Source organism: Chaetodon auriga, chromosome 24 (genome assembly GCF_051107435.1).
Source record: "Chaetodon auriga isolate fChaAug3 chromosome 24, fChaAug3.hap1, whole genome shotgun sequence".
In the NCBI taxonomy this organism is placed as follows: Eukaryota; Metazoa; Chordata; class Actinopteri; order Chaetodontiformes; family Chaetodontidae; genus Chaetodon; species Chaetodon auriga.
Genome location: NC_135097.1, coordinates 2,462,082 through 2,486,405, shown reverse-complemented (window position 1 = coordinate 2,486,405; position 24,324 = coordinate 2,462,082). Strand labels below are relative to the sequence as shown.

The window sequence follows — 24,324 nt, the reverse complement described above, 5'->3', positions numbered from 1 at the left end:
GCCCCTTTCATACCCAATCACGACGCTCTCACCTGTTCGCGATGAACCCGTTTACCTGTGGAATGATCCACATCTTTCAGTCTGTGAAACGTGTTGAATCAGCAGATATTTACAAAAATCAGTGAAGCTGATGAGGAAGAACATGAAATATGTTGACTTTGAGCTGTTTTCAGGTCAGTTTATTAAAAAAAAAAAATCAGGTTGTTTCACTGATGTTTTACAAGGCGTCCCAACTTTTCTGGAGTCAGAGTTTTAAAACATACGTGTGTTTGTATCCACCTGATTTTAAGCCCTAAAATACATCTACAACACACACACACACACACACACACACATCCATCTACAAAAAAAACAACAAAAAAAAAAACATCTACAACACACACACACACACATACATTAATACATGCACACTTGGCAGAAGAGGAGGAACGGTTGGTGTATCAGTGACGAAGCACAATGGAAACAGTCAAAACAACATGAAACAGACATAAATGGTATATTTCCGTCACGTTTTCTTGCTTCGTTTTGCTGCGCTCTTCTTCTTCTTCTGCGTCGGTTTAAACGTCTGATGATCCTGTGGCGTCCTTCTCCTTGAGTTCGCAGCTGCTGCTCTTCCTCACCGCTCTCTCCTCTCCCTCAGGGTTGGACCTGCCCTTCATGATGATGCCCCACCCTCTGCTGCCCATGGGGCTGCCGCCTGCGTCTGTCGCCATGGCCATGTCACAGATGAACCACCTCAACACCATCGCCAACATGGCCGCTGCGGCCCAGCAGATACACACTCACGCACACCGCGCACCTGTCATCAAGGTAAAACACTCTTCAACACACTCGAAAGCTGAAACGATGCTTTCCATGTAGATTTCTTTATTTCTGTTCATACACTTTTTAAATGAGAACCACAGAGGACCAAAGACGCTTCCTTGAGGAACGCCTCAAATAATCGTTGCTTACTTTTCCTTATTAAGGTTCTCCTCTCTCTCTCTCTCTCTCTCTCTCTCTCTCTCTCTCTCTCTCTCTCTCTCTCCCTCCCTCCCTCCCTCCCTCTCCAGGAGAGGGTGTGTGACAGTCCTTCTCTCTCTCCATCTGTTGACGAGGCCAACACTCCTCTGCAGTCGCAGCCCAGCAGCTCGGCCTCCAGCTCGCCTGAAAGACTGGGTACACACACACACACACACACACACACACACACACACACACACACCAATATGACAAACACAGAAAACAAAAGTTAGTCAATGGAAAGGAAATCATTCAGCAACTATTTCAGTCAATTAATCATTTAATCCATTTTCAGGCAAAAATGTCAAATATTTAATTGTTTGAGCTCCTCCAATGTGCAGATTTTCTAGTTTCCTTTATGGTCTTCAGTAGTAAACTGAACATCTTTGACTTTTGGACGGTTGGTCGGACAAACACTGGAAGGCTTTTGAAGAATTTGGGAAACTGATCAATATTTTTCTCCACTTTCAAACACTTTGCAATGAAAATAATCGCTGCAGCTGTGCTGCACATACACAGACCAATAATCACCAACGAGTTTACTTTACATGCATCTATATTTAGTTTCATTAGAGACACGTGTAAATGCTTCATGTACAGTTCACACACACACACTTTGGCATGTACTATTTACAGGTGCACAGAAACTTACTGTACACACAGACACACAAAATGCAGACATACTGTGAGTTCATGCACCAGCTCACACTCTCACACACACTCTCTCTCACACACACACACACACACACACACACTCAGTTTGCTTTTTCTTTTACAGGATTGGTGTCAGCTGATGCAGATGTTGCACTGCCCAACCCTGCTGCACCCATCAAGAAAATAACAAAGGACAAAGGTTGGACCACACACACACACACACACACACACACACACACACACACACACAGAAAGGTATTCTCATAAATGCACATAAACACTGTTGCCACGCTCACACACACACACACACACACAGGGATAATCCATTACGTATCTCAATCTAAATCCTCACCCATTTTGTTCTGACACCTGACAAATTGGTCCTCACTTAGGGGGGCTTTCCTGCTCTACTGTAGTCACACAACACATGCGCACACGCACACGCACACGCGCGCACACACACACACACACACGGGCTGAAAACACACATGCGTGCTTGCAGAGATGAACACACAGACTCAGAAACAGAAGCGTCAGGATGTTCTACCCCCCCTATTGATCACCTGTCTGCGAGCCATCAATCAGAGGAAGGAGGGAGGGCGAGATAGATAGATAGACGCAGGGATGGAGGGAGGGAGGGAGGTGGGTGAGTGAGGGAGGCTAAGTGAAGGAGGCATGGCTAAAAGGGGTCAAGAGGTCACACGCTAAAAGCATGTGGGGCCTCTCCTCCCTCCATCACCCTCTTTTCCTCTCTGTTTTTTCCGTTCTTCCGACACATTTTGTTTTCGTCTGATTCTTTTCTCCCCACCTCCTTCCCCTCCTTCCCGCTCCATTCATACTCCTCGAGCTCCTCTGCAGACATCAGCAGGAGCAGCGGAGGGGATGCTTCCTTTAAAATCAATACGGGCGGAAAAAAATATTTGTAGCAGCCTCTCCGAGGACGAGCGCGGGTCTTAAAGACCGAGGGAAGGAATCCAGCTCCTCGGGCCAAACGTCACCGACTTCCACTTGAATTCTGTGTCACGCTGGGACCTGAACGCCTCACCTCAACCTGTGACAGCACAGAGAAACAGAGGATGAGCAAAGGAAAAGGAGCTGCTATTGATATTTTTAAATGGAAGTCAATAGTGGTTTGTGACACGTTTCAGCTGCAGCTAAACACACTTCTTACCACGAGTGCAAAGTCGGCCTGAGAGGGACTGAAGCTGAACGTGGCGTTCAGGTTCAGAGACGTGTCTTTTATACACGGCGCAGCGCTGTTTGAGAGCGTCTTCACGGTGGCTTTGCTGCATATTTGTACGCTGTTTGCCATTTGTTGCTGTTGTGTCTAAAAACTTAAAGTCCTCCAGAGTATCATAAACATACCTGTGACGCTTGTAGCTGACATACACATGTACTGTTTCAGCTGGGCTGCATGCTAACACAAAGACAGTAATTCAGCTAGTGCGGCTAATGCTAAACGACCGTAGAACGGATGAATGGCTCTCACCGAAACGCTCGCTGGCTGGCCGTCGACTCGGCTCACAGATCCGAAGTGCGTCAACTTTACACCAAAACCAGTGTTCATCCTTCCTGTTTTCACTCTCCTGCTTTTCTCCCTCCTCCTCCGCCATTTTCTCTCGTTGTTGTTGGCCAAAGCTCACAAACGTTTCATGATGAAACGTCTGAAACGCTTTGTCAACACGCACAGGGACAGAGAAGAAGGAAAGGAACATAAGGAAAACAGGAAATGAAACGAGTGGGAGGATGAAAGAATAGACAGAAGCTAAAAAGGATCCTTTCTCCTTTTCTTTTAGGAAAACTCAGCTGTGAATTAGCGGAAAAATAGGAAAAGGAAGGAGGAAAGAAAAAGGAAATTAGGAAAGAGAAATGAGGAAAAGAATGAGTGACAGAGGAAGATGAAGATGAGGGAGAAATGTGTGGAAGTGAAGAAAAGGTGATGAAGAAAGATATGAGAGAGAAAGAGAGGAAAGGTAGAGTGAAGGGATGAAGAGGCCGATAGGGGATAGAGATGGGGTGTGTGTGTGTGTGTGTGTGTGTGTGTGTGTGTGTGTGTGAGTTAGAGTGCATCTTAATCAGCGTTAATTTCACAGCAGAGTTAACCCAGTTGTCAGTGTGTTAGGCATTAAGGGCTGATCAGACACTGTGACGCACTCGCAATGAGCACACACACATACACACACACGCACGCACGCACACACACACGCACACACACACACACACGCACGCACACACAAATCAAGAATGTCTTTAATCCTTGCCAATTAGTACCCCACATGATTGTCTGAATACTAACGACCCCTGTGTGTGTGTGTGTGTGTGTGTGTGTGTGTGTGTGTGTGTGTGTGTGTGTAATTGATTTCTCTGATGCTGCTTCGTTGCCTCTCATAACTTCGTAAACATCAACATTTCATAAACTTCCTCCGAGCTCGCGACATCGTGCCGCTGATGGAAAACACACACGTTTGACGCCGCTCTCCTTTCTGGTTAGCGTAGCTTAGCATGAAGACTGGACACAGGTGTACTTTATGCTAAGCTAACCTTTGATGCACATCGATACGTTTTGAACGCGGGTTCTTGAGTTCATGAACGACTTTGCAGTCCTCTGTGTCTTTGAGGAAATAACTTGAATAATTTTATCTGTAGACACTTTCAGTAACGACTCGCAGAAGCATAAAATTGTTTCTCGTTAACTTTCTTTGACTGATTTACGGTAAAACGAGCTTCAGCTTAAATGAGACGCAGGTGATTTCTAATAAGTTGTGTTTTGTCAATCGTTCTCACAGAAGACTCCTCGCTGGGTCAGGCCCTGCCCCCCGGCTTCCCCGCTCCGTTCCTATTCGCTGACGGCCTGTCGTCAGTGGAGACCCTGCTCACCAACATACAGGTGAGTTTCAGGCTGGAAAAGGATTGGACGAGCGTCTGTGGCATGAGGATTACGGCAGAATTACGTCACTAAATGTCATCGCCTCAGAAATTTATTAAAATTATCTAATTGAAGATTAATGTTACTGAAGAAGTATATTTTTACAAGCAACTGTGCAGCTAATTCCAGTAAAGCTCTTTCATTTGTGGAGTAAAAATCACTCTCGACGGTTGTTACTGGTCGTTAGCTTTAGCATTAACGTCTGCACGCTGTGTGAAAAGCCTGACCTGACGGAGGCTGCTCCTGCTCTCAGGGCCTGCTGAAGGTGGCGGTGGAGAACGCTCGGGTGCAGGACAAACAGATCCAGGCGGAGAAGAGGGAGCTGAAGATGGAGCTGTATCGAGAAAGAGAGATGAGAGAGAGTCTGGAACGGCAGCTCACCTCCGAACTACAGAGCAGAGGTCTGACCATCACACCAACGGCCGTTTAACGCGCCGTCTGAGCTCTGAAAGGGAGAAATCTATTGGTTTACAGCAGACAATGACATCAGAGCGTAACGCACCAATAGAAAAGGCTAAAGCTGGAGAGAGAAATGTACAAGTTGTTGAAAGGCACTCTGGGTAATGTAGGAACTAGAAGCACAGAAAAAGCGAGCGGCGTTTCCCTTCATGTGATCACGTTTCCTCCTCCTCTTCCTCCCTCAGCCTCCATCCAGAAGCGCCTGAAGAAGGAGAAGAAGGCCAAGAGGAAGCTGCAGGAGGCGCTGGAGTTCGAGTCGAAGAGGAGGGAGCGAGTGGAGGACGCTCTGAAACACTCGTCTTCGTCCTCCCCCTCTCCTGAGCCGCTGCACGCCGCCAACAACAACAAGAACGGTACGACGGGGCGTTCGCTGTCGTCGGTTTCCTTCAAACCTTTTATCGTTTGCTTTTCTTAAACTTTTCCCTGTTTGTTTCTGAAAGCCGTCCTTGTTTTTCTTCTTCTCTTGTTTTTATTGTTTCAGCTTGCGTGCTTCTTGATCTGCATTTCATTTTCTCTTCTCAGCGTCTTCGTTCGAGGACATGTCTCTGGTCTTTAATGTGAACGCTGGCGAGAGTTTTCTTCCTCGTGTGATTTTCATGCTTGTGTTTATCTTGATGAACACTTACAGGATACAGTTCAGGCTAATGCTCCACTTTGGACTTTTACAGCTTCAGTTTCCAGTGACTTGATGGGAAAGACAAACGAATATATTTTAATTTATAGTCTTTGTTTGCTCCTGGACAAAAGTGTCCAGCTGGAACGATGAGATGATTAATCAGCCATCAGAAAATAATCCTTTAACTCATTTATCAAACCAAAAGAGCCAAATGTCAGCTCCTCCCATGAAGAACTTGAGGCCTTCTTGTCTTATATGACAGTAAACTGACGTCACCTCGCCTTTGGGAAACTGTGGTTTGCAGATTAAGCGACAATGAAAATAATACTGCAAAAAAACAAACACTTTGAAGGCGCTGATCAAACCTGGGTGTGTTTTTGGTGCCGCGTCGCTTCAGGAAGTCGTATCGGTTTGTGTTGCTGAGTGATGACAGCGATGACAGACCTCATGTGTTCAGAAACAGCTCTCTGGCCCAGCGATGAATCTGAGGAAGCAGCCAAATGTTTATTTTTTTTCTAACGTCAGAACATTTTTTAGAGAGCAGCTGAAGTGCTTTGACAATTAAAATCAAGAGAGAAAAACTAAATAACATCCAAAAATATGATTCAGTGGACAAACGGCCGTTTGTGGCTCGCCGTTCTTTGTTGTTGACCCGCGCGCAGTTAATAGGACGCGCTGTTTGTTTTTTATTGGCCGACCCACTGAGACTCCGTCCTGTCTTTGTGTTCATACCAGACGCTGCTGTAGCCGAGGATAAACCTGAACTTAATGGAAACCAGCAAGACAACGGCGCTGTACAAGGTACCTGAACAACACACACAAACAATAAAAAAATCATAAAACACGCACACACACACGCACACACACCGGCGCGCAGGCGGGTACACACTCATGCATGCAGAGTCATGCTGATACGCACACACATGCCACATATTAACAGGTATGACACTGTACACAGGCGTGTTCAAAGGCAGACTTACAAGCCTCTGGATGCACGCACACACACGTGGTGGGCACATGTGTGTGTTGGGGCCCATGCTAGATTAGCGAAGACATTAAGCAGACGCAGAGACACTGTGGCCTCCCTTTGATGTGCACCTTATCAGACACACATGTGAGTGTGTGTTCGGAGTGTGTGTGAGCGTGGGTATTTGTGCGTCAACATGTTTTTTTAGTGTTTGTGCTGAAGTTGAATAGTGGACCTCTAGGGTGAGGACATTTGTTAAAAATAGGACATTTTTGGCGACTGAGGACCTTTTTCAAAACAGGGACACTTTATGGAAAATAAGGACATTTTGGAAAAACCGTTTGGAGACTCAGGACATTTTGAATTGTGAGAAATTTTTCGGACATTTTTGGAGGATGAGGACATATTTGCAAAGTGAGGACAGTTTAAAAACGTTATTTTAGGAGAGCGAGGACGATGTGGAGAGTGAGGACATTCTTGGAAAGTGAAGACACGTCTGGCCCTGGCTTCCTGAAGGCCTGTCCGAGGGTTAAGACTCAGAATTAGCCTCATGCTGGAGTTATGAACTGGGGGATGCATTATGCCAATGAGGGTCCTCACAAGTACTGTACCGACGTGTGTGTGTTAGTATGCATGTGTCGTCCTCTTTCCACCAGCTGTGCTCAGTCCTCCCTGACATTGAAAACCTTCACTTGAAACTCTGCGTGTGTATAAATGAATATCTACAGGCGCACACACACACTGCCTGCGTGTGTGTGTGTGTGTGCGCACCCTGTACCTGTGGTTGTGTATTTCAGTGTGTGTGTGTTTGATCCACACTCTGGTGAGACAGGGAACTCTAATTAGCTCTCTCTCCTCTTTAGACCCCTTTTAGATCCCCTCTCTTCTGCAAGCCAAGCAGTTCAACACACACACGCACACACACACACACGCACGCACGCAGACCCACCTGATTTCATTAATGTTGATTGGCCCAGTAGGACCCCTTTTGCTGCCTTGCTCACACACACACACACACAGACAAACACACACTCATCCCTCCTGCCATAAAAGCATTTTGCACCTACAGTGGTTTACTTACACACACACACACACACACACACACCTCTCCCCTGCCTCTCTCACCTTCCACACTCTTAATTAACGAGTGAGGAGAAAACTGCTGAATACAAAGAAAGACATCGCATTACAATCAGAAAGAGAGGGAGAGAGGAAAAAAATGAGAAGCAAGGGAGAGAGTGAGAGACGGAGAGAGAGGAGGAGAGGGGGAGAGAGGAGGAGGAGGAGGGGGGGTTAAAAAAAAGGAGTAAGGTCGGTTTCCCTCAGTTGTTTAAAGCCGACCAAACTAATTGGCCATAGAAAATAAAGAGGAAGATGAGGGGAAAGAAAGTGAGCAAGAAGAGGAGGCGAAGGAGATGAGGAGTGTAGGGAGGAGCAGAAGAAGAAAAGAGGAGAACAAACGGAGGAATACAGATAATAAGGAGAGAAAGAGGGAGTGGAGGAGGTCAAAAAGGTATGAAGAAAAAGTTGGAGAGGAAATGAGGAGGAAGAACATGTGGAGTAGAGGAAGGATGGAATGTGGAAACGTGAAATAAATAATGAGGAGGGAAGAAGAAAGGAGAGAAAAGGGAGGTGAGCACAGGTGGAGGAGAGGAAAGATGGAGAGCAGGTGTAAAAAGAGGGCTGAAGCAGGGGAGAGGAGGCAGGATGAAAGGGGAAAGAAGAGATGAGGAGGAAGGGAAGTGGGTGGATGAAGAGGAAGAGGAACTGTGGGGAGTCAGAAAGGAGAGAAAAGAGTGATGCAATGAGGAGAAGAAGGAAAGGGGAAGGAGGAACAAAGATGAGGAGGAAAGAAGAGAGAAAGAAGGGTGAGGACAGATGAAAGCTAAAAGGGAAGGAGAAAAGGATGTAAATGAGGAAAGGAAGAACAGGTGGAGAGGAGGAAAGATAGAGTCCAAAGAAGAAGGCAAGAAATGAAGAGGAGGGGGAGAAAGTGTGAGTGAGGAGGAAACAAGAGGAAGTGAAGAATGGTGGGGAAGAAAGGAAAGGAGGACGAGGAAAAAGCAAAGTGCAGAGAAGAAGAGGAGAGAAAAGGGAAAGGAGAAGACGAAGGGGGTGAGAAGACTAAAAAAAGGGAAGGAGGAAAGAAAAGGATGAGCAGGATGAGGAAAAAAGCAGATGGAAAAAATGAGAAAAGATGGGAGGAGGAGGAAAAGGAGATGTGGGGGAAGTAAGAGCAGGTGGATGAGAGGAGAGAGGAGGTGGAAAGGAAGGAGACGCTAAGAAAAAAGGGGGAAATAGGAAAGAAAGACCGGTGTACCAGAGGAAAGGATAAAGAGGGTGTATGGGATAAGAGGAGAAGATGAGGAAAAGGAGGACAGGAGGAGGAGGAGGAGGAGGAGGAGTGTGCACATTCCTCGAGAGGAAGTTGAAAAATGTGACCTTGTTCCAAGACCTGGTGACATTTCCTCCACCCAGCTGATAGACTTTTAACAAGGCGGGTCAGTGTCGTTTTTAACCAGGACAGGAGCGCACACACACACACACACGCACACATACGCACACGCACACACACACATACGCACACGCACACACACACGCACACACACACACACACACACACACACACACACACGCACACATACGCACACGCACACACACACGCACGCACGCACGCACACACACGCACACACACACACAGGCTGGGGGTGTATTTCAGGGGTGAGAGAAGAAGAAAACAGGAAAGATGCAGAATAAAATCACAACATTAGAAATAAACAAAGCTAATTTTCCACCTTCAAAGCAAAAACATTCTCTGCTTCCAGCTGCAAGAAATACAAGAAAGGTTTTAATTTTTGGAATATCTCCTCATGACATCACCACCTTAAAAACGGAAATTAATAAATAAATAAATAAACAAACCCTTAAAGAAAACCACTGGGGGACTATTATGACTTTTAAAGTAACTGAGTGTAACAGTGGAGCTGAGAGGCTTGTTGTTGTTGTTGTGGTCTGTGAACGTCACTGTGTGAGACAAATGGTTTTGAAAGGATTCAAGTCAACAAACTGAACTGAAGGACAATATTCAGTCAGACAAAAACATGTTGGGAAATTATCACATTTGTCTTTTTTCAGTAAACAAAGGTTTGGACTTTCGCTCTGATCACGAGTGGTCTGCTAACGCTAGTGGAGCCTCATGTTTACCTGCAACTGTGCAGAAATACAGAGTTTAAACAGACATGACAACTAAAAATAAATAAAAATAAATATCAGCATCATGAATGAACCCTAAAATTTACTACTCTGGTTTTGGACTGAACAGGATATTTAATACATCAATTTGGGCATTTTTTTTTTTTTACCAATTGATGGGATTTTATAGACCAAACAAGTAACCGATTAACCAAAAAATGAATAGAAATAATTGTTAATTGCAGCCCTAATTGTCAGGCAGAGCGGCAGCGTGCTCGATGAAACGACTGAAATGCATCCAGCCGCAGACGGAGCGAGGACTGAAGTTTTAAGGACGGCAGTGCGACGATCAAAGCCGCAAGTTTTTAAGTCGCAGGACAGTTTTTAAACAGGAGGCCGAAGCTGCTGCCTAAAGGAGAAAAAGAAAGGACAGGAGAGGACAGAGAGAAGAATGGGTCGGGATAAAAATAATATGAGAGTAACAGATAGAGGACAGGAGGGAGCAGAGGGGAGGTGAGGAGGAGGAGGGGATGCATGTAGAATAGAGGGATGAAAGAAGAGGAGAGGAGGGGGTTTGAGTGGATCGTGGAGTGATAAAAATAGGGAAGGGCAGGAGATGAGAGGGATGAAAAGGAGGGAAGTCGGGGAATATGAAGGAGGAAACGAGGGGCGAGCGCGAGATGAAAGAGAAAATTTAAGAAAGTTTTTTTTTATTCCAACACCGAGACCTCGAACCTGTTTCATACCTGAAAAAACAAAGAATGATGAATAGAGGACAAAACGAGAGGGGAGGACGACGACAGAGAGCAGAGGAAGACGAGCAGAGGAGCGGAGGGCGAGAGGAAGGTGCAGGATGGAAAGAGGCGAAAGAGGAGGGAGGGCAGGTTTATGGTTGCTGTTATGCAGAAATGTAAACACTTTGCAACGTTCGCAGAAAACAATGACACCGCAGGGAGAGGAAGGCGTGCGTGTGAGTGTGTGTCTGCCGCGTGTGTGTGCGCACGTGTGGGTGGGTGCAGCAACAGCACTACGGGGAGCGGAAGGAGAACGACGGAGGTGAAATGAGAGTGAAAGAAAGAGAGGGAGAGCCGACACCGGCAAAATTGGAGATGTGAGATTTGTATCATGGATGGATGCTGCACAACGGCCGAACAGGGCGCCAGACTTTGGGCTAAAAACCACGTCCTGCCTCAGCGGCCACGAAGCTCCGGCCAATCAGATTTACACTCAGCAGAGTTCGTGGGCTGGTAGCAACAAGAGTTTGAAAGGTGGTGATTTCAGCAGTGGTTCCTCACAGTGTTGACGAGGTGACGGCGCAGCACATGCAAAGACGTCAGTCTGAGGCCTCCAGTTTGTCGGCGGTGTGCTACAGCAGCGACGGCGTGTGCAGAGCTGGTGCTAACGAGGCTAAAGACGCAGGGCCGTTTAAAATAATGAGCAGCAGCAGCAGGTCAGCTCCTCATATCATGAGCCTGATCTCAGTTTAAAGGGACTCTGAGATCCGTAAAGTTTCAGAGCACCGCTGGGAACGACGTCGATGACGTTTACCTACAGCTCCCGGCTGATGTCTGAGGAGGAAAGGAGGAAATGTGTCTCCTTCCTCTTCCCTTTCATAGCCCTCTTACACTCTTTCCTCCTCTTTTTTCATTTATTCTCTCTGTACGTTAACAGTACTTGGAGATAAAAAATGCCCAAAATACACTTGTTTCAGCTTCTCAGATGTGAATATTTGCCTCTTTCTGTAGATTTTCTGTCAACTTTGACTTTTGAGACTTAATTTATTTGCATATTATTTATAGACAGATTGATCTAGTACCGTACTGGATTAAAGATTAATGATTAAAGGAATCAGGTCGTTTGCATGTGATGTCACGTCACTCTTTTGTTGTGGTGTAAACTGCAGATGGAGGGCAGGAAGTGATTTTCTGCGTAGGAAGCGCTATAATACTCAAAATGCCTTTTTTGTGTTGTTCATGGCTGCTCAAATCAATCGAACTGAGGAACTACAACGAGCTTTTAGTTCATAAGGGCGAAAAATGCAAGAAATTGACCAAAAAACACCAGAGAAATGGCTTGAAATGGTGTAACGTTAGCTATTGTTTTAAATCTATGGTGATCGATTAAGAGTAGTAATTACAAGCAACACAACGAACACTTGTTCAATCAGCCTCACATAAGACAGGTGAACGTAAATAACGTGCCCTGTCTTATTTCACAACGATCCACATCTTTAGTAACGTTTCACCGGATCTTTGCGAGTGGTTAACCTAGCCTAGCTAACAACCGTAACATGAATGTCAACATTTGGCATCGTAGCGCTGAATGTTGCAAGGTTAATGCACAGGACAATAAAAGCTACATACTGTTGAAAAACGGCAGGTTGGTACCGAGGTCGTGGACTCAACCGCTAACAAAAGAGTTGTCTGCCTCCGTACTTTAGTCTGCTTTCATTTGGTTTCTCGAGTCAAACATATCTTTTGATTTTCTGTTAATACCTTTCTCTTGTAATTTCATCCAAACTAGCGCAGTAAGAACTTTCCACCATCTCGTCCATTGCAGCTTTCACTTCCTGCCCTCCATCTGAATTTGGAGATGTAGCGCTTGCAGCCAGAGTTAGCTACAGTCACTCAATGTTGCTTTGTTTATTTCCTAATTTCTCCGTGTTTACTTTTTTCCCAGAATCCCGGCCGTTTCTGAAGACACCCATGATGTTCTAGAAAGAGGGACTCCGCCTCCAGAAACCCCGCCGATTCCCGCCTTTCCCCTCCCCCCCTGCACAGAAGAACTCCACCAGCCCAGTCAAACGACCTCCCCAGGCGGGATTCTTCCTTTGCTTCACGCGAGCGTTTTGATGTTGCTATGAAAGACTACTACGAGGATCACCCCTGATCTGGACTCACCGGGGTGGCCTCTACTTCTTTCCTCTCTCTCTTCTTTTTAGACAAACTACACTCCGTTCATTCCTCGTTTTCTCTCCCTGCACCGGGACTTCTCTCATCCCTCGTTTGTTCCCGAAAAACTGAAAAATAAAAATCATTCCTGAGCAAAGTCACCACGAGGCAAACGGACTGCAATGACATCATCCGATTTGAGTCATCACGAATTAAGTTACGTTGGACATCACGTGGGAACACCAGGGATCATTATGATTGGACAAAGACCTTTTAAATGGTCCAATGACACGATGTGATCCACCGGACCAAAAGAGTGTTTCTGACTGCCGCAAACGAGAAAGGTTTGACGAAAACTTTCTAACCTACAAAATAAAAGAGTTTCAAACCCCCTCTGGATTTGATGTGACTTCGGTCAACCTCATTGGCTGGCTGTCAACACCCTCTGATTGGCTGGTAATCAGCTAATCGGAGGAGCTCAGGACTGGAGGAAGGGGGGTTAAGAAAAAGAAGTAGAAAAAATATTGGAAAGGGAAAAAAACTGAAGAAAAAAAAGGAGGAAAGCAACTTGGGAGGCTATTTCTGTCTCTCATGTTTCATTCATTTTTGTTTTCCGTACAGGGACTGAAAAAAATGCATGGGAACTTTTATTACGTTGTCATTTGGCTTATTTTATCCTCCGTACACTCCTTACCTCCAAGTCCCTTTCTCGTCTTCCCCTCTTATGCTCTTCCTCTTTTTGCTTCATTCCTCTCTATAAGTTAGCGCCTCTTCCTCTTATATCTCCTCCTCTTTCCTTGCTTCTTCTCTATCTTTTTTCCTTTATTTTTCTTTCCCTCTCTCTGTAAGGAGGCATTACTCGGAAAATGTTGGATGCAGCTTTTCAATGTATGAAGTATTTTCTATCACCCTTAACCTGTGAAATCAGTTTCTCAGCTGACGCAGAAGTTAAACAAGAAACCCTTTTTTTATTACAATGGAGTGATTTTTAGGCACGATATTATATCCTAAAGGTACGTTGAATCCTCTTCCTCGTCTTTGGACCTTTTCACCTTTTGCCCCCGTTCCCTGTGACCAGGAGGTCGTAGTCAAGTTTCTGCAGTTTGTGAAATGAAAGAGGAGGAGCGCTTGATTTGACTGTTTAAACTGCCCCTGACTTTCCATAATAACTTTAATTTAAATTCAGTTTTATTCCTTTTTGGTTGGATTCAAGAACTTGTTCCCGATTGCCCCCCCTTGAAGTTACAAAGAGCATTTCAGGTGTGGAAATCAAGCGCTCCTCAGCTACAACAAACACAAAAACTTTTATCCCCCTGATTTTCTGACCTACTACGAGTGCAGACTGTTGTGTTGCAGTTTTGTTTATTCCACTGCGTGTTTTGTTTGTTTATTTGTTGATTACTATTTGAAATGTGTACGGGAGGGATGAGGGAGGGTGGGGCCGGGGTGGGCGGGGTTAAAGGGGTATTCCATGTAGATAGAAACAACATTCTGCGTTTTCTCGTTTTTTTAATTATTTTTTTCTCCTGATGATCTCTCAGTCTGTCACTGTTCTCTGGGTTTGAGCTGACTGCAAATATACAGTATTATAATGACTGCTGTCTGCTGGTGTTTCACACACACACACACACACACACACACACACACACCATTTGAGTCGTTCAAATTATTCTGATGGGATATAGATTTTTGCTAGTAGAAACAATCCTGGTGAAAATTACCATCAAACAATAAGAAAACATTGTTTGCAGCTTTCAGGTCAGAAATACAAACAGCACCACATGCTGATACGCCTCCAGAGATCTGAATCAAGGACTCTCGTAGCCCTTTTTGACCAAAAAGACCCAGAAACCAACACAGTCACCAGAACTCAAAGTCTGTCCGTCCTGGCACATTTGAAGCCCGGTGAAGGCGGACCAGATTAGACTGAGGACGGATTAAAAAAACAACATTTTTTTACAGGACGAAATAACAACAGCAACAACAACAACAGAGTGATTCAGCTCAGGTTGAGTCATGGTGTTGATGGGTCATGACTAGAACCACAAGCGAGTCCAGCTGCCTTTGGAAAACACTCAGAGGCATTGCTTCGTAGATCTTTTCTCATAAAGATGCTGCATGAAGAGTCAACCGAAATTCTGACTATTCATCCTGTGTTGAACAAAGACGTGCAGCGACAGATCAACGCTGCCTTCATGAGCGCCATCATGGCCGTACACACCAGTGAAACACACTGTTGCACCGGGTGACGAGCTGCTTCATCACCATGAACTCACACACAGTCGTTGACTTTGGCTCAATCCCACGTGCACCATCCAGCCTCCACAAACACTCAAATCTGTGTTAGTTCGCCGCATAAGATAGTCCCAACAAACGCTCTGTTTCCTCCAGTTTGAGTAAAAATCGCTAAAAGCTCAGGCGGCCAGGTGTTTCAGGAGACTTTTTAAAAATGAGAACCACAGATGGTGAAGAGTCTTTCCATCAGAAATAAGTGAAATGTGGAAAAACTCGAGTGAAGAGATAAGAGAAATGAAGGTTTGTCAGCTCGACTCTTCTCCCATGATGTAAAATTATCTTTCTGGGATTGTAATACACTCACACACATACACACTGTGGTATTTCAGAGGATATTCACACGCACACACACACACACTACAAATAGAGACAGGCACTCTGGTATTCTGGTAATGTATTTCGTGGACACACACACTCACACAGAAGCTGGAGTAAACACACACACACGCCGTCTATGTTCCATTTAGACAGTATATTTACTCTGCATTACGAGGTTAATGAGGTGAAGCCTTTCCCTCTCTCTCACTCTCTCTCTAATGGATCTCTACCTCTCTCGCCCCCTCTCCCTCATACTTCTGCCTTTAATTCTCTCACCTCTGTCACTCTCGTCTTTCTCCTCTCTTGTTTTCCTTTCCTCTCCTTCGCAATCAGTCCATATGTCACTCTTTTGATCTTTGCTTTCCATTTTTCTATCCTCTGCTTCATCCTCTCTGTCTTTCCCTCTCTCTCTCCATCTCTCTCCGTTTACCAAATAGCTGATGTCACTTTTTCCATTTCCCCCTAATGGAGGCGGAAACACAGAGCGATGGACGGAGAGGAAAAATAGCCAGAGATGAAGAAGGATGGATAGAAAGCGAAGGAGGCAACAAGGAAGGATGAAAAGGTGACAGCGTGGAGAAAAGAGATTGAAGGATCCGAGAGGCGACGTGGGAGAAAATGAAGGCGAGAGGAAGGTGGAGAGAGCAGAGGTGGAGGAGATGATGGCAGAGAAAGAGGTGTAACATGATGAAATGATGTGGGCTTAAAGAAGGAAGATAGAGAGGGGGCAGAGGATGATAGGTAATGAAAAGGTAAAGAGTGAGAATCACGTCTGGGACAAACAGTGACCCGTCATGAAAGCCTCATTATTGATTTTTAAAAGGGGAAATCCGCCAGAAAACGCTGCGATTGGTCCAAACAAATTCAGGTTAAACACATTGTGTCCTGTGTTTTGTTTTGTTTAGTTTTTTTTAAATAAAATTTTTAAAATCTAAAGTTGTAGCGCTACGTGTAGCTTGACGGTACGCTGAACTGAGTATTGTCGCATTATATAAAAGCTGCAGCAGCACAGACTTAAACATGAACAGAGAGACATCACAGGATTATTAACCCTTCAGTCCCGGGCTGAGAGCTGTTCGTTTCCTCCTTCCTTCCTTCCTTCCTTCCCTCCTTCCTTCCTTCTGTCTGACAGGCTCGACTCCATGTCCCTGATCAGCGGTGTATTGATAAATCCAGGGTGCTGTCCGTGGTGCTGAAGCAGCGGACGCATTTGGATCTGCACCTTTTTGCACCTTCAGTCCTTGGATTTATGATATTCTCTAAACTGTACACACAACATGTCTCACAGAGGAGCGAGAGGATCACAGACACACACTGCTGCCTGTTATATATCTACGATCAGTGGAGTCTGCAGAAACTAGACCCCCAGATGAAACCACCTCAAACATCTTAGAGGAACACATGACCAGGACACAGCTTCACTACAGGGTTACTATGAAGTTGGGTTTGGACCATCCTTCTCTTAAAAACGAACCAATCACCGACAGCTCATAATCAAATAACACAAACGAAAAACTGAAAGCACAAAAACAACATTTAGTTGTTTTTGTTTTACTGACATCAAATCACACTTTGTCTTCACAGAGGTCGAGGCTCAACACCTACGATGTGAACAGTTCTTTAAAGCATCGTCACCAACAAACAACAGGCAACTTAACCTGTAACAACATGCAAAGGAGAGTCAAAAGTAAGTGTGACACTTCGTTCTGTTTGTAACTACCAGGGCTACTGATACGCTGAATACAAGAGGAATGAAAACAGAGAGGAAGATGAAGGGCGAAAACAGTAAACAGAAGAGGGAGGAAACGAAAAGGATGAAGGGTAAAAAGAGCTGAATGAAGTGATGGAGGGAAGAGGACGCAAGGAGGGAACAGAGACATTCCCAGACAGAACACACACACACACACACACACACACACACACACACACACACACACTCACACACACACACACACACACCTCGCTCTGTCATTAGTCTTCATTAGAGTCTTTATGAGGAAAATTAGAAAGGGAGTTTCCTCCCAAACTGAGCCCTGGGGTCCAACCTGCCGGTGTGTGTGTGTGTGTGTGTATGTGTGTGTGTGTGTGTGTGTGTGTGTGAAGTTGTGGTCTGAAAAGTATGATGCATACATGCACACAACCGCGGTGTGTGTTCAGGAGGAGAGAAGAGTGGACGGTGATTAGAAATTAAGACTAACTGACAGAGAGAGAACATCACAGCTCCTCTCTGCACCTCCACCCAATCAGCTCCTCCTGAAGCCTCTCACAGCTGGCGGGCGGAGGTGCTCGAGCAAATGGAGAGCGTCCAACAAAGTTAGTCAAAATCTGAGGATGGAGAGATGCTGGACTGAAGAAGAGGTGGGAGAAAAACGTCGGCTGGCGTCAGCGCTGCTTTCTGCAAAGTGAAACAAACCAGCCTGTTTCCGTCGGTCGTGTCACTGCACAGCTGACTTCTCACAGGTGGTGTGTTTCTCGTGCTCGTTGGCAAACAATGCAGGTAAAAATAAAAATGAGACAAATGCCGACAGATTAGAAAAACCAGGAAGCTCGAGCACATAACAGCAAAAACAACAAGCCACACTAACGGCTTTAAAAGACGAGCATTTGTCCCGAGCGTGTGATTGAGATCTGCAGCACATGATGCAGCGACAGTTAATTTTACACTTTTCTTAACGAATCATTTTGCTGCTTGCCATCCTCTCTCTCTCTCTCTCTCTCTCTCTCTCTCTCTCTCTCTCCGGCCTTTCCTGGGCACAGGCATCGATTTGTAGGCAGATGTTCAGGGGCGTTTCTGCGTCCATTCATGGCAAATGAAGCTGTTGCACAACAACTGAGATTTAGAAAACACAACCACGCACGTGTGAGGCTGATGAAAAGAAGCTCGTCATGCTCCCGGCTTTGATCTGACGCTCAGTGAGTCTTAACGTCTATGAGGAGGCTGCGGTGCGAGCTGCAGCAGGACGTCTGAGTGTTTGGGACATCCTGAACATACGGCGAGACAGAGGACTGCTCTCTGCTCTCAGGGACTCTCAGTCCTTCACAGTCCTGCTGCCTGCTGGTCCTTATGCCGTCCACTTCGCTGAGGACTCCCACTGCTGGCCTGGTCATGTAAATCAGCCGCCTGCTCCTGACAGATTGGACCGCAGACTGGACGCTTTCAGTCCCGATAAACACGTCCAGGAACCAGGTCTCCACAAACAGCTTCATCCTTCGTTTTCCAGAGCTGGACATATGAGGTACAAACGAGTTCACACAACCTCTGCGATGTGGGACAGGGGGAGCAGGACGTGTGTGTGTGTGTGTGAGTGTGTGAGTGTGTGTGTGTGTGTGTGTGTGTGCGTGTGTGCGTGTGTGTCTCTGTCCTAGTGTGCAAATGTCACGTCCTTTTTTTTGTGTAACCGTGATGTGTGTGCTTGTGTGTGTCCGTAATCGTGCTGCTGACAGCTTCTCATTATCCACTGGCAGCTGGAGGAGGTCATCACTACCCGTCACCACACACACACACACACACACACACACACACACACACACACACACACACGCTTGTGAGGACCCTCGCTGACATAAGGCAGTCTCTAAGCCCTTACCCTGCGTCCACAGTGTACTTCTTAAAATAAAGCCTCCACTGTCATCCACACTATCTAAGGTGAGTTACTCTGATGTCATCACTTCAGCAGGCGTAACCTCTCCAGCGTTAAAGTTAAAGTTATCTTGGTGTAAAATCAGAAGTTCTCAGAGCAGATATTCTCATGGATCTACCTTTATTCCTCCAGGACAGCTGGTAAAAACCAGGTTTATCATGAGCCTAATTAGGATTGAGTGGTTGAGTTGGTCATCTTGGAAATATTTACTTTGCATGCTCACTGAGCGGGATAATAAGTGTGTGTGTGTGTGTGTGTGTATGTGTGTGTGTGTGTGTGTGTGTGTGTGTGTCCGCCTACTGAACTGGTAAAATAATAAACACCAGCCGATTCTCCATCTCTCACACACTCATTCGCTTTGTCCTTCTCTCTTATTCAATTTCACCCACACACACAAACATACACATAAAGACAAAAATGCATACGCAAATACACACATATACCTTCAGCTCTTTCTTGCATGCACACACACACACGCACACACACACACACACACACACACACACACACAATAAACACTTGTCATTGGTCGGCATCAGTCGTTTATTCTTGCCGGAGCGAGGGATTTGTTTTTGTTCTTCCTGTCATTCGCCCATTTGATTTGATGGATGGTGGGTGGTGACGCAAAACACCTGCCACACACACACACACACACACACACACATTGAAGCATAACATACAACAAGTGATGTTTTTGCATATGTGCAAATACCTCACTTGAAAAAAAACAGCAAATATAAACATTTAAGGTCATACAAGTGACCGTATTTACATGCGGACAAAAAGCACGCACACACGCGCACACACACACACACACACACACACACACACACACACAGGGGTTCAATTAGCTACATTCATTCCTTAACACTAACCTAATCCTCAACTAATTTCTTGGAGAAAAGACAAGCAGCAAAATCAACCGAGGTTTTAAGTTTTTTCTATTCTTTTGAGGACCAAACGAAAACACACACACACACACACACGCACACACACACACACACACACACACACACACACGGTTCACACCATCAGGGTGCACAGACAGATTCCTCTTGCTATGGTTGACTTCCTATGTGGCCTGCAGTGTAAACAACAGTTTATCTCCATAGAGGACAAATGGACAGCAGCAGCACAGAGAACATGAGGAGCAGAGGAGGATGTGACCCCGAGGCCGCGGTTCAAATCCCACCGACGGCTGGGAAATGTGAGCGCTCCTCTCTTCAACAGCTACCAAGTAACCCTTGAGCAAGTGCATGTTGAGCAGCTAGCGAGCAAAATGTTTCCTCACGAGGTGGTGGAGACCAGACCAGAGCTTAAACAGAACATTTACGCAACACAACAGCAAACTGATGATAATACTGATCCGTGTCAGCTATCGGTTCACCACCGATAACTCAGCTCACGCTTGGTCGGCCTGGGGCTAACAGCTCCCTTAGCTTGGAGCTGAGAGCAGTGTGAAAAGGTGAAAATGAGGCCCGTTAAACGAAGCTCAATGTGGGAGCATTTCCTCGTACCGCACTAAGAACAAGCACCCGGCTGCCGTGTCAGAGGATGGCTCGCGGTCAAAGATCACGTCACTCCGAGCTGGGGGCGAGAAAGCGCGATGTGTGCCAGTCCGAGCCGTCACCCAGCTGGTGCGCCGAATGACTGAGGCCGATACGCTGCCAGTCAGCGTGTCAGAGGGCGAGGGATTCAAAGAGCTACTTCACTACCTCCAGCCAAAACCGAAAAGCATTTTTAGGAGATGAACTGAAGTCTGTGGGCTCCTCAGCTCGAGCTATTGGAAGCAAACTTAACTGAAAACTGGATGTGAGAGTCTGCAACTGCTTGCTAACATGTTAGCGACGACAACTTTATCAGCCAAGATATGGTGATGGTTCAGCGGTTAGATGGCTCAACAACAGACAGCTCATTTAGATCCACTAGTTGATAAACTGAATTAACTAATTCTTTAATCAAGAGATCAATAAGTGAAGATTTTTGTTTTACAGTGAATCAAAGAACAAGAAAAAGCTACATTTTATCTACAGCCACGCTCGCAGCTCTGTGTTTCTTTAAGCTAAATGCTAATGTTAGCATGCTAACACACCCAACAATCATAACATGCTGATGTTTAGCAAGTGCAATGTTCACCATTTTAATTTAGCTTGTTAGCAGGCTAACCAATTAGCACTAAATACAAAGCACAGCAGAGGCTGATGGGAACGTCATCGTCCGTAAAGGCATGATTCTAACATGGATAGAAGTGAATTAAACACACAATCCGTTATCAAAACTTTCATGTCTCAGCAGCGTGAGGAATCCTGAAAACAAACGTTACGTCGTCCTTCGTCTTCAGACAAACGGAGCGAAATCAGCCGAGGCTTCAAAGTGTTAACGCAGCTTTCAGCGCGACATCAAGGCCTTTTTCTGCCCATGTACAACGTTCAAGTGCAATTAAACAATTTTGGTGATGGATGGATAAATAACGAGGGTGCCAAAAGATGATGAAGCGGATGGTTTTTAAACCATCGCAGAGCGGCGGATAAACACTGACACTGATGTAAACACGGACAACAGGATGTGAATATCATCAGCCAAAACGTCGGAACAACTATTTCTGTCAGCTGAGCTTCTAGGGGTGGGAACATGGTGTGTGTGTGCGTGCGTGCGTGTGTGTGTGGCCCAAATGGTATCATGGGAATAGAGCGAGCGAGCCACACACACATTCTCACACAGGGTAATGACAAAACTGGACTCTTCAGATTGAGACCAAATTAGAAACAGGTCTTTTTTTGTTGTTGTTGTTTTTTTCCAAACAGGCCGAGAGGAGCTTGGCAGGCGGGATGAGCGCTCGACGAGGGGGAGGGAGGTAGAGGTGGGGGGGGGGGGGGGGAGAACGTGAGAAAGAGAAAGAGAAAGGATGGATGGAGGAATTAAAATAACTGTAAAAATGGAATGAGGGCGGGCGAGGTGGAAATGGATCCGCGGGGACTCGCAGAGCGTGTGTTGTTTTAGCTGGGCGGCCTTGGACTCCTCGTTGACCTTTACGAAGATAGCAGCTGCTCGTCTCGTAGTTTTAAGTTTTGGTTTGTGTTCTGGTTCGACCACAGCGATGTGAAAAGCAGATGGAGGGAGACGCAGAGCTGAGCCGGTGGAGAAATTCCTCTGTCGTCCATCGACCCCTCTGGACGGAAAGAAGGCCGAATGGGCTCGACTGGACCGAGAGAAACCGCTCTGGCAAATATTTATTTTTTGTCCTGTTAGTCTTTCGTCCAAATAAAGCTTTCACTTCGACTGAGGAAGAAAGAGAAAAGTAAACCGAGTTTGGCTGAGCTGCTTTCTTTCAACTTTGGTGCCAAGAAAAAACACTTTGAATTTAGTTGAAAGGAAGAGTTTTCACAGGAAGTTAAAACTGCTCGACTTTGGACAACAAACTTCTCGCACGTCTGATTATTCAGGGTAGATCTCATCAAGTGGCTGCCATCACGGGCAAAGCTGAGGCCTTAAAGAGCAACTTAATAACCCAATTCAGCCTGAACACGCTGCTTTTAGATAACGTGATAGTGGATGTTAGCCGGACCGGAGACCCTGACACCACCTCTAGTTCAGGGATGTGGAGTAAAAGGCAACATACAGATGGTCTAATCTGATGCTCTTCAGTGCTGACCTGGTATATTTACTGAAACCAGGAATCAGTGTTCAGTGTTCAATCAGTAGTTTTATTTTGGTTGATTTACTCCTAAATTAATGAACTGACGTTTCCAGCGCTATGAATTAGTGGTAACACACGCTCAAAAGAAAGCTTCTTCTTCGTCTAACTGAGGTTATAAAAAGGTCAAAGGCTCCAGTGACCAAACTGGACCACAGACTGATGCAAAGCTAGCAAACAGTCACGAACGTCTCCACGGGGGAGGACCGACGGGTGGACAGACAGACGATGGAGGGATGAGTCAGAGAGAGAGACGGGGGGATGAAGCGACGGGACGTGGAGGAAAGTGTGATACGCCGTCCTCGGGTCTGCTTTACTATCATTTCACAGCCTAAACGTGCAAAGGTCAGCTGTTATTAATGGCAGGCCCTGAGGAGTGTGTGAGTGTGTGTGTATGCAAATGTGCGTGAGGCAGACAGACAGTCGGTGTGAAGGCTTGCATGTCACACCTTTCTGCTCTAAATGCCACGTAGGCTGCCATTAGTGTCGTTGCTGTGTCACCCCCACGGGGCTGGAGGCTCAGGGTGCGTCTGGAAATCCGACCTGACGCTCTCTTTATCTTCACTGCCTCCACCTCCGGCCTGAGTCTGCTCAGGAGGAAGCCAACGCGTTCTCTCATTTCCACCCGAAGCTCCGATGTGTTTATCTTCTGCTTTTCTACAAAGTGCACGAGTGTAAAATCATTTCTATCACCTGCTTTTATCAGGAAGCCTTAAAAACAACACGTCCTCTGTGATTCCAGGTTTCCACCACCGAGCAACAACAAACTCTTCTGCCATCAAAATCATCTTCAACATGGCAGCTCAACACAGGTGTGAGAGCAGTTTTTTCTGGAGAGCCATTATGTGTGTAATCGTGTATAATCCTTCAACACACTCGATGGTACATGACTTCAAAGGTGTGGAATCACCTGTTATATCCATGTTTTCCTTCATAGTGCTGACAGTAACATGGATAAAAACAGTATAATTCACACACCAAACCTAATATTTAAGTTTAAAATAGCTTTGGCCCCAAAAGCAGAATAATTAAATAATTAAAACTTAATTTAGTCAATGTCCCCACAGTGCTGCATGACACCAAATATCCTTTAATTTTCACGTTGTTTTCCCGTCCAGAAAAACATAAGTGACCCACGATCATATTCTGAGAAGCTGTTTCTCTTTGGAACGTCGGAGCGAATGAGCGTAAACTTTGATTGGTCAGTCGTCAAACAGGGCTAACCCCAGACCAACCTTCTGCTTGCAGACCCTTTTGATTTTCCTGCAAAATCTGCCCGTTATCAGAAACAGTATCACTGCTGATTGTGACGTCTTACAGATACACCTTTAATATCAACAGGTCTGGTTCAGGTCTGGTTCAGGTCTGGTTCAGTGGGCCGGTTCCAGAGGACGGATACGGGAGCAAGAGGCGCTGCAGACGACGGGCTGCAGGGCTCTTATTGTGAACCAGGACACCTCCAACATCTGATGAAGGTGAACACTTCATTGTACCGTGCACAGCATGCCACCGCAGCCTAAATGGCCACAGCTGCTCACAGCGGTGTGCTCAGTCCTGCTGAAGCACATTAGATTTATTTAGGAGGTGCTGATTTTGTGAGGCCGGATAAACAAAATGTTCAAACTACCCAGAGCGCCGTGACGTCAAGGGTTTAATATAAACACAGTTA

General features: G+C 45.8%; 1 protein-coding gene across 1 annotated transcript in view; it reads left to right on the top strand.

The window, feature by feature from the left end:
• The window catches only part of dachb (dachshund b), a 76,655-nt gene extending 62,353 nt beyond the window's left edge, over positions 1-14,302 (top strand). Inside the window, exons 5-12 of the mRNA XM_076724272.1 lie at positions 641-810; positions 1,053-1,158; positions 1,781-1,855; positions 4,443-4,543; positions 4,836-4,983; positions 5,227-5,394; positions 6,393-6,458; positions 12,496-14,302. Of these exons, the coding sequence (XP_076580387.1) occupies positions 641-810; positions 1,053-1,158; positions 1,781-1,855; positions 4,443-4,543; positions 4,836-4,983; positions 5,227-5,394; positions 6,393-6,458; positions 12,496-12,533 (872 nt within the window). The 3' untranslated portion in view covers positions 12,534-14,302. The remainder of the gene's footprint in view (positions 1-640; positions 811-1,052; positions 1,159-1,780; positions 1,856-4,442; positions 4,544-4,835; positions 4,984-5,226; positions 5,395-6,392; positions 6,459-12,495) is intronic.
• The last annotated feature ends 10,022 nt before the right edge of the window (positions 14,303-24,324 follow it).